Source organism: Chenopodium album, chromosome 3 (assembly GCF_948465745.1).
Source record: "Chenopodium album chromosome 3, dcCheAlbu1.1, whole genome shotgun sequence".
Classification (NCBI taxonomy): domain Eukaryota; kingdom Viridiplantae; phylum Streptophyta; class Magnoliopsida; order Caryophyllales; family Amaranthaceae; genus Chenopodium; species Chenopodium album.
In genome coordinates this window covers 79,820,533-79,831,464 of record NC_137836.1, presented here as the reverse complement: position 1 = coordinate 79,831,464, position 10,932 = coordinate 79,820,533, and the positions used below count along the sequence as shown (strand labels likewise).

Below are 10,932 nucleotides of genomic sequence, written 5' to 3'. Positions count from 1 at the left end.
ACTACTCTAAAAACAAACAAACAAACCAATTACCCAAAATCATATATATCTCACATCAAAATTAGCATCAAATCAACACAAATTCCAAAAAAAACACACAATGAGTTCTAAGAAGATTATTACATGGCACACCATTTTACCTAGTTGCTTTAAACCAAAAAGATCACAATCAAAACCTAAACTCATAACAAGAACTAAAACTATTCCACAAAGAGTAGTACCAAGTTCTCCACAAAGGCTATCCATCTCAGACATTAGCAACCCGAATTCGGAGATCTCGATCAACGATCTTTCGAGCTCGTTGATCGGGTCAAATCTTCAAGTATTCACAGTTGATGAACTCAGGATTATCTCTAACAACTTCTCTTATACCAGCAACTTCATTGGAGAAGGCGGTTTCGGAGCGGTTTATAAAGGGTTTATTGATGATAAGCTTAGACCCGGTTTAAAAGCTCAAACTGTTGCTATTAAGGTCTTGGATTTGGAAGGTTCTCAAGGACATAGAGAGTGGCTGGTAATTTATTTTTACCACCGGAAAAAAATCATATTATATATGTCACATTTATATTTATAACATTTGGCTAATACATAGTTTTTAAAATTGATTTTCAGGCTGAAGTTATATTTCTTGGTCAGTTGAGGCACCCTCATTTGGTAAAATTGATTGGATATTGCTGTGAAAATGAACAAAGAGTTCTTGTTTATGAATATATGGCTAGGGGTAATTTGGACAACCAATTATTCAGAAGTAAGTATATAATATTTGGACAGCCAGTAATTCACTAAATTCAAAATTTGTATATTTTTCTAACATTTTGATATGAATGCAGGGTGCTCTGTTGCCTTACCATGGTTGACAAGGATGAAAATCGCGCTCGGGGCTGCTAAAGGCCTTGCATTCCTACATGAAGCTAATAAGCCTGTGATTTTGAGGGATTTCAAGGCTGCAAATATACTCTTAGATTCTGTAAGCTCTCAACTTTCTTTCAACTTTGACTTAGTATGGTATTTTGGTTTATTAAATTACTCGGACTCTTCATTTCATTTCACAACTGACGATCTTTAAAGTCTTTGGTTCATTTTTCTTACTAGTTTTGTTTTTTATGGTATAGAATTTCAAAGCAAAGCTGTCAGATTTTGGGTATGCAAGAGATGGACCAGAAGGAGATAAAAGCCATGTAACTACTGAACACATTCTTGGCACCAAAGGCTATGTTGCACCAGAATATGTCATGACAGGTAATTAGTAATTTAATATATTTGAATTTACCAATTTTAATTACAATTAACGTTGACGATTAGTGCTAATATAATTAAGTCACATAATACATTGCAAATTTTATGGTTTTTCGTAGCAAGCAAGACATACCTATTCTAACCACTAATAAAATTGTCAATATTCTAACATATTCCATAATATTAAATTTTCAGGTCATTTGACAACGATGAGTGATGTATACAGTTTCGGGGTTGTTCTTCTAGAGTTATTGACCGGAAAAAGATGCATGGACAAGATTCGTCCAAGAAGAGAGCATTGCCTAGTGGAATGGGCTAGGCCACTCCTTAAGGATCCACGAAAACTCGATATAATCATGGACCCAAGGCTTGAGGGTCAATACTCAGTCCAAGGGGCTAAGATAACCACTATGTTAGCCTATCAATGCCTAAGCCACAACCCCAAGTCGCGGCCTACTATGGGTCTAGTGGTTAAGACTTTGGAGCCACTATTGGAAATGAACGACATTCCGAGCCATTTTGTGTACGTTGTACCAAAAGATGGTGAAAAGAAAGAGTACGTAAACCAAGTTAAAGAAAGGAAAAGTAGAGATGGAAATAGAGTTAGACACAACAATTTACATAGGAGGCTTGTCAATGATACGGATTCCCCTGGTTTCCATAGATGAAGAAATCAAGAATACATCACTTTAATTCGAGCATAATATGTACATACATACATACATACATACATATACATACATGCAAACTACAAAGGTGTTAATTTTTTAATTAGTGTGGAGTTTAATTTTGACTAGCAGCTTAAATTAAAGAACATAATACTCTTAAGAAAGAAAAATGATGTAAATAGTGAATACTGTATGGTCAAAAAACGGCTTAAGCTTGTATTTCTTTCAAACTTTTATCAAAGAGAAATATGAAAAATGATGTATAATTTCTATGATTTTATATTTAGATACCTTATATATACATCATGTTATCATGTTGTCACTACATAGATATTTATTCATACTCGATAACATATAAGTAGTATAGATATACATCATGTTATCATGTAACATTATTCATTACTCTCTTATTAGTCTCTTGTAAGGATATGTTAATGTTATACTCAAAACTTGAAAAGTGCTTGACAACAATATCTATCAACAATAATTATATGTGATGGTGGAGTTTGGGTTAAATGTGTTAATTGACAACTAATTCCATTTATGTACAAGCAAATTAAAGAATATATGATGATATTGGACAGTTATGTGGATTACTGCTCCGTCCTAAATGAAAGCAATCATCACTAAAATTTTAGTGATGACTAGTTATTATGTTCTTGGGAAAAGTAAGTCAGTTAATCTTTTTACATCAATAAAATTATGCACTAATTAAGCTAACATGCCACTTTCTTTACAACATTAGTTATGGATTTGTATCATTACACCATTTACCTTTATTTTGTTGCTTGCCATATGGTTCACTAATTAGTGCTAATTGTGTGAAACACATTTTGAGAGTGTAATTTACTTAGAGTACTGCTATTGTATGTCATCTATCATTTAACCATACAATACGAGTATTGATTACTCAGTTACTTTCTCTGTTCATTTTTACATGAGTATTTAGTCATATTTAAAATGGGCTTATATGTATATTTTTTTAATTTTAAAAATATTGTACTCGTAATCTCGTATTGTTTAGTGCTCAAGAAAATCCAAAATTAGATTTTATCCACTTTGGAAATGAAGTGTTGATATTGAATACTAGTAGTATATTATTCTCCGTGATTTTATAAGGTTACAAAGACAATCACTTAACTAACATCAAAATTTTTGCACCAAAAAAAAAAAAACTAACATCAAAATTTTAATTAAATTTTGGTTGTGTCCGATTTCCACCTATTCCTAATACATAATCATTTGGACTTTAAATTTTCTTTATAAATTTACTTAATTAATTTTTGGGAAAAAAAATTAAAAAAAAAATTATATTTATATTTTATTTATTTATTTATTATGAGTAGAATAGAAAATACTAGAGGTCGAGATTCTATCCTGATTTTTAGACATTTCAAATTTTGGTTAAATAAGGAAGGTTGGTGATTCAACCTTTTAGATTCTTCATTTCTATCAATCGAGAAATAGAGTCATACTTCTCTCTTGGAGTAGTTCCTACTAGTCAATCCCCGATCCTTCAAGTAAGTGACCCTAATTTTTGTCCACCATTAGTAACAAATTAATCTTACCTAGTCTTAAAGTTCATCTTAATTATAGAAATTCACCAAACTCACTTAATTAACCTATGCTACAAAACTAGATTGAATCTTATTTTCTTCCAAAATGTCATAATGATTAGTCAACACTTATATTTTTTAGTCATAATTACAACCTTCAAATCAATTAGGTGCTCTAATTCACAGAATTATTTCATTCATAATCCACAATATCATCACCTAGAGATATATATTTTCTCCAAATAAATAGTACTATTAAGATAGTAATTAAATAATTTGTTATACTAATTCAGTTGCATTAATTAGCAAACCGGCCAAATACAGTTAATTTATGAACTAATTAACGAAGAATTATATGATTAAAGAACGGGTACATTATCACGTACATGTCATGAGCCTTAGGAATTGATGTACCAACTAACATGTCCCTTAATTCTCTGACTTTTTGCCCATTTAATGGGGTTTATTCAAATGTGGGCATGCCTAATTCTTAGACAAATAAACATACATATATAATACATTGTCAGCTTTCTAGAAGGTTAGAATCTTACTCTCATCATATTTGCCAATCAAGTAACGGCTCTTATCATTTTCAATTTTTCATTGGTAGTGTTACTAGTGTAAAATATTGATATTACATTTACTAATAATTTTATACATAACTATATTTTTCATGACATCTTGTTAGTTTCTTCGTAATGTATATTATTCTCAAAATAATAACTTTTTAATTTTTGCACTTATTTTGCAATTAGAGACATTCAAAGTCAAATGAGTACTTAGAAGAATTTAAAATAAAAATAACAATAAATTGTGCAACTATTATTAGTGTATGAGTGTTACTTCATCAACCTAAATTAATGTTTGATATATTATAGTTGTAGCTAATAGTTTAGTTTATGATAATTACAAATTACTCATTTACTCCGTACTATAGTAGTAGCCTAGTAGAATTATTACTATTTTATCAAAAAAAATAAATAAAAGATTATTATTGTGAAGATTTCAATGGATGACTTAATTACATGTTAGGGGCATGGCTCATGCACTTTTTCAACTTTGTGCAAGATATTTTATACAAGTACAATGTCGTTAATATCATCATGATGTCAATTGTTATATGTACAATATAATCTTAGGATCCTTAGTAAGATTATTCCTATATAATTCTTTAATGAATAAATAATGTATTGGATGTATAATGAATCATATAAAGGATAGAATTGTACGGAGATACATGATATAGAATTACTCCCTCCGTTTTTAAATACTTGCTCCATTTCTCAATGCGCGGAGTTTTAGGAGAAATTAGAGAAAGTAATAAATATAGAGGTAGTGAGGTCGGTGGAAGAAGAAAAAATTGTAAAAAGAAAAAGTAGTGGAGAGAATTTGAGGAAAGAGAATATATGTTAGGTCCACTAAGTGAGATAAATTAATTAAATATTGTAAAAGCTTTCCAAATAAGGAAATAGAGCAAGTATTTAAAAACGGTCGAAAAAGGAAAGTGGATCAAGTATTTAAAAACGAAGGGAGTACGTTACAATATTCAATGTCAAACAGTACCACATAACCCTACGTACTAATCAATACTTCGTACAATATACGAGTAACTAGTTCAATCAACATGATTGTATATAAGACATTTAGGACTCTAGATGGCCCAAAAAGAATATCTTGATATTATTATTATGGAATAATAGTGTAGTTTGGTAGAATATCTTGTGTATGGAATAATAGTTGTGATGTTGTTATGTATATCGTCATTACATTCATATTATTATGCTTATGCATTGATGTAACGTCCATGGCCAAAAAGAATAATGGATTGAAAGGATCCTAATAACCCACTATAAGTCCTTTTCTCAAGTTATATTCAAGTGATCGAAAATGAATATGTTTAATTGTTGCAAATAATATGAAATGAAGGTAGTATATACTGTATTGAAATAACAATGTTACTCACGAACATTATTACTAGTACATCTATTCGATCAGTGGGTTAAAAAATAGATTTTTTTTAAAAATCTTCGGTAGTGTTGACTTGGACTCACTTTCATTAATACTCCGTGCTAGTTATTTCTTAATCAATGTAAGCTTTGAGAGTATCAACAGGAAGAGTGATAAGCTATTAATTTAACTACATCCACTAGATACCTTTTATTATTACAGTACGGATTATTTGTTAATTATTGTCTAATTGTTCTGATAGAATTAATTGGTATTTGCTTGGTCAATGGAGTACTGATGAAAGAAGTATTCTCAAACTGTCATTGTGGCCTCGTTTTATAATCTGGTTTCTATATTGTGTTATAAGACTTAAAACCAGGGGCGAAACTTGATGGTTTTGAACTTCGAATGAAGCCTTTGATGATCATATTAAAACAATAAAAATTATATTAAAAAAAAAGGTTAGAAACTAACTAATAAAACTTTGATTTTGCGATAAATTACCTTTTTTTTTTTGGTAAAGTTACCTAATAAAAGGTAAAATGTCGTAAGATACGAACTATCTCAGGCCAAATTTCTACCATTGACCTTATTTTCCTGCATTGATCCATCTCAAAATAACCCCGAAACCACCATAAGGGTTCGTTTTCAAGGTGGTAAAGCTATTTTGGGATTGTTGGGGGATATTCCGAATTAGTGGGGGTGGTTTTGGGCCACGAGATGGTGACTTCAGGGGTATTTTGAGGTGGATGGGTCAATGTTGGATTATTAGGTCAATATGGTGGAAATCCAGCTAGAGGAGGTATTATTTTACATCATTTTACCCTTTATTACGTAGTTTCTTGCAACTTTTTTTTTTTAATTATGTATTTTGTACAAAATATGGGTTTTATTAGTTAGTTTTTGACAAAAAAAAAAAAAAAAAAAAAAAAAAAACCTATGAAAAGTATGTGTTACTTAGCTAGGCTATGTTCTCCTTATTTTATTTTCGCCTATTTTATTTAGGTTTAATAAGTTCACGATAAATTAAATTAAGATACTATAAACGGTTGAAATTTAAATGAGATAAATTAAAGGGGTAGATCGATCTCACCTCATTGCTAATTTTAAGTTTAATAAGATAATATAAGGGCTAATAAATTTTGATAAGTTCAGATAAACTAATGTAAGGATTAAAATGAGCTATTAGGTGAAAACAACTCTATTGATACGGGTTGATAAGTTAATATAAAATATTATAATGGTTAATAAATTTAGATAAGATAAGTTCACCGGTAAAATAAAATAGGTGAAATTCAGGCGAAGTGCATACTCCCTTACACTTACATGCATTGGGATGATAGTCATCGTATGGAGTATAATAAATAAATAAAAAGGGGGGAGGGAGGAGGGGGGAAGGTGATTTGTGCATGATATGTTATGCTATTTCAATATTTATTTAGAAGTATAATATTTCAATTAATTAATGCACATAACTACATAAGTATTTATAAAATATTTGATTATACTGTATTAAAAGCGTTGTGAATGTTACAGTCAAGCACCTCATAAATAGATTAACAACTTGAGTTCTTAACAAAAACTTCGATCGATAATTGAGCTACATGCGTGCGAGATGAAAAACTTTAATCCAGCAAGGAGTTTCTATTTTGAGCATTAATTTGTTAAATAATATACCTACTACTCTTTTCATTTTTAACCATTAAAACCTACATTTTTGAAATATAAAACAGAATATATACCTTCATAAATTTGTACCATTTCTCCATCTCCTATAAAAATTTTCTAGCTAGTAATCCTTATATACATTTACATATACTTGAATATATCTTTCTCAAGTATAATTTTATCATGGATATTAAAATTGAAGCTCAAGAATCTCTAGATAATCAACAACAACAACAGAGAAAACCTCTTCTAGAAAATGAATTAGAACCAACAAAACAATCAAAAACTCAAACCCAAAAAGCCATTAGAAAAACATTCAAGAGCACATCTCACTTATCTAGCCTCCTTCCCTCAGGCTCAGTTCTCATCTTTGAAATGTTTTCTCCCATTCTAACAAACCAAGGCCGTTGCGAAACCTACCAAAGCCAACTTACAACATTATGCCTCATAGCATTCGTTGGTTTATCTTGTATTATAATGTGTTTCACTGATAGTGTAAGGGACGAACGTGGTAAAGTTAGATATGGAATTGCAACATTTAAAGGTATATGGATAGTTGATGGTTCTGTAACTCTTAGCCCTGAACAAGCAGCCAAGTATCGAATTAGGGTTTTGGATTTTGTTCATGCAATTATGGGGATATTGGTGTTTATGGGTGTTGCTTTGTTGGATCAAAATGTTGTTAAATGTTTGTTTCCATTGCCATCTCAAGAAACTAAAGAGAAACTTGTTATGTTTCCTATTGGAGTTGGAATTGTTTGTGGTTTGTTGTTTGTTTGTTTTCCTAGCAAACGTCGTACCATTGTCTCTCCTCTTTCTAAACGCTAAGCTTAAGCTGATGGTTGAGGCCTACAAATATGTTTTATACTCTACCATTGTGTAATTACTTCTTTTTTGATAGATGTGGATGTAATATTTATTTCATTTTGATATTTTTGGGTTTATTTATAACTATGTCTCATATTCACAAAAGGTAAAAATGACTTTAAAGGTATATATACTTTAATTTTGCGTACTTGTTTTTTCTATTCATCTTTTATACATCGCAAAAATAAATGTATATAGTTAAATATACAGAGTTTTACGTTATTTTTGGTTTACAGGTTGATGTCAAAAAGAAAACAAGCAATTGATACCCTATTGAGAGGTTTAGAGTACCTTAAGGCTTTGCTAAAGAACTTATAATCTATTAACAATAAGGTAAGAATTATCTTCAGTATAGATGATTACCAAATTATGTATGAATTAGTTCTTAAACTTTAGTTCCTTAAAGAAAAGTCCATAACTCTGAGTAGAGCTTAATTAAGCATTCAGCGCAATTTTTAGGAAAAAATTAATTAAAAAAAAAAAGGTAACGATGAGTTATCAAGAAGAATAATTGATAGCATTAATTATAGACTTAAAGTAATTAACTCAACTACTCAAGCATGAAGTTACAATTGGAGATTAAGAAATACGCTTTATTTCTGGAGATTAAGCTGTAATGGGCTAAACGATATCAAAACACAGATGTCCTTTATTAACGGGCTCAGGCTGAGAAGCCCAAATTTTTCGATTGTATTATAAACAGCATAAGCCCAACGACAAATTGTATTATGAGACTTTTATTGCAAGTATACTCTTAAATTACTACACCATTGACAATTGATTATGCAATCATTCCACTAAAAAATCAACGTTTATGAAATATCTAATTCACAATCTTGTAAACAATTCATATATTTCTTATTTAGCTAAGAAATTGAGCTGATTATATTATTGCCAATCGTTACGACTTAGTATTATAACTTACATTAAGGAAAGGAAAATACTTAGGTTTAATTAAGACGATATTAAGTACACAACATAGGTATACATATGACCTTAATATTGATACATATGAAGAGGAAGTCGAGGTTCAGCACAAGCAACAAGAGGAATTTTCTTAGGGTTTGAGAGACCGAAAATCTCATCCATGTCCAAATATTCGGGTTTTATGTTATCCGGTAATTTCCATGTAAATCCATGAAGAATATTAGCCAAACTTGCCTCAATGATTTTAAGTCCAAGACTATACCCTGGACACATCCTTCGCCCTGACCCGAAAGGCAATAACTCGAAATCGTGGCCTTTAACTTCTATGTTCTTTCCAATAAATCTTTCGGGACAAAACTCTTCTGGCCTTTCATACACTTTAGGGTCTCTTTGTATAGTGAAAGTATTCACAAGTACTAGAGAGCCTACGGGTATATCGTACCCGTCAATTTGAACTGGTTCCCTTGACATTCGCGGTACGAGCATAGGTGCAACTGGGTGCAATCGCATTGTTTCTTTTACTATGTTGCGAATGTAGGGTAAGTTTGGTATGTCTTTCTCTTCAACCCATCTCTCTCTTCCAACTACGCGATCAAGCTCTTCTGTTGCTTTGGCTAATACGTCTGGCTTTCTTACAAGTTCTGATATTGCCCACTCTACTGTTACCGTTGAGCTCTCTGTGCCTCCAGCAATTAAATCCTGAAATCATATATATAGTTGACTTATATAGTTGTCAATTTTATAATACGGAGTAGCTAGTTAATTTTTGGAACATTTTGCTTTTTGTAATTTAGGGTGTGTTCGGCATTAGCTTTTAGGTAGCTTTTAGTGGTTTGACTAATAGCCACCATCACAACTAACAGCCACCACACCCTTAATCTTGTGTCAAAAAAAAAAAAAAAAAAAAAAAGGAATCCTACAAAAGGAGATTAATCGTTCTTATCTTAAGGGATTAGTCAAGAAAATTAAGAGCCCGTCAAAAAGATGGAAAAAAAAAATATTATGTGGACTATAAAAAAGCGATAGTGTTGTTTATTTATTTAATTTCAAAGTCTAGTCTTAAAATAATTGAAAAGCATAAAAGTTAGACTAGGACATACCTGACTAAATGCCTTGACTCCAATTCTTTCAAGTTTGACTTCATTATTAGGATCATCAGCAAGTTGTAACAAAACATCCACCATATCTTTAGCCACCCAATTTTCCTTCTCCTTTTCTCTTCTAGCATTATGCTCATCCAACACATGCTCCATAAACCTATCAAATTTTTTAGCCAAAACCTTCATTCTTTTCACATAACCTTGTACATCAACATACTTCAAACAAGGGATCCAATCACCAAGATTAAACACCCCATTTAGTAAGAACAACTCATCAAGCATCAACTTGAATTCGTCCGGTGTAATGATCGGTTTCTCTTCATTTTTGTCTAGGTACCTTTTCCCTAACACCATCCTACTAATCACGTTTAAGCTCAAAGTTGAAAGGTGATCTTTTAACACAATAGGTTCACCATTCGTGTTAAATATACCTTTTAACACGGAATTGAGCTCTTCTACACGTATGTACTCGTACGATTCGAGCCTCTTAACACTAAAGAGCTCCATCAAGCACATCTTTCGCGCTTGGCGCCAGTATGGACCATATTGAGACCATGTTATATCGGAGTAGTTATAAGTGGTTAGCTTTCCTGCTGAGGTTTTGGGCCTTCCAGCAAAAATTACGTCATGAGTCTTAAGAAATAATTTTGCCATATCAATTGATGAGCCCACCAACACTGGGACTGACCCAAATTTAAGCATCATTAAAGGCCCATATTTTTTAGACAGCTCATGTAGGGAACGGTGAGGGAGTGACCCAATAAGGTTAAAGTTTCCGATAATGGGCCATGGTTTTGGGCCTGGTGGTAGATTAAGTTTACTACGGCGAAGGTGGTTTGTAAGGAGTACTAAGGCTATAGCCACTAGCCACGCAACCGCGTAGGCGGCCCAAGTTGGTGCCTCCATTAGCGATTGGTTTATGTTGTGGTAGTGAAAGAAAAAAAAAATATTTTTGTTTGTGAT

At 31.6% G+C, this 10,932-nt stretch overlaps 2 protein-coding genes and 1 pseudogene across 2 annotated transcripts; 2 read left to right on the top strand and 1 right to left on the bottom strand.

The window, feature by feature from the left end:
* LOC145618693 (EPD1-interacting receptor-like cytoplasmic serine/threonine-protein kinase) lies at positions 1-2,176 on the top strand. The gene is made up of 5 exons (XM_081673473.1): positions 1-514; positions 613-748; positions 831-967; positions 1,113-1,239; positions 1,432-2,176. Exons 1-5 carry the CDS (start codon positions 101-103, stop codon positions 1,902-1,904), a joined length of 1,287 nt encoding a protein of 428 aa, XP_081529599.1. The 5' UTR covers positions 1-100; the 3' UTR covers positions 1,905-2,176.
* A 5,082-nt stretch (positions 2,177-7,258) lies between these two features.
* LOC145625478 (protein DMP7 pseudogene) lies at positions 7,259-7,903 on the top strand (annotated as a pseudogene).
* Positions 7,904-8,868: 965 nt separating this feature from the next.
* LOC145618682 (trimethyltridecatetraene synthase-like) lies at positions 8,869-10,932 on the bottom strand. Its single transcript, XM_081673463.1, has 2 exons — positions 9,970-10,932; positions 8,869-9,568 (listed from the first exon to the last, which is right to left on the bottom strand). The coding sequence occupies exons 1-2, from the start codon at positions 10,873-10,875 to the stop codon at positions 8,939-8,941; spliced, it is 1,536 nt and encodes a 511-aa protein (XP_081529589.1). The 5' UTR covers positions 10,876-10,932; the 3' UTR covers positions 8,869-8,938.

What these genes read in the sequence shown, in the direction of transcription:
- LOC145618693 (XM_081673473.1), top strand. Translation starts at nt 101, where the DNA reads ATGAGTTCTAAGAAGATTATTACATGGCACACCATTTTACCTAGTTGC. An exon ending in GGACAACCAATTATTCAGAA is followed by an intron (nt 749 to 830) that starts GTAAGTATATAA and finishes ATATGAATGCAG; the next exon opens with GGTGCTCTGTTGCCTTACCA. An exon ending in ACCAGAATATGTCATGACAG is followed by an intron (nt 1,240 to 1,431) that starts GTAATTAGTAAT and finishes TTAAATTTTCAG; the next exon opens with GTCATTTGACAACGATGAGT.
- LOC145618682 (XM_081673463.1), bottom strand. Translation starts at nt 10,875, where the DNA reads ATGGAGGCACCAACTTGGGCCGCCTACGCGGTTGCGTGGCTAGTGGCT. An exon ending in GAGTCAAGGCATTTAGTCAG is followed by an intron (nt 9,569 to 9,969) that starts GTATGTCCTAGT and finishes ATATGATTTCAG; the next exon opens with GATTTAATTGCTGGAGGCAC.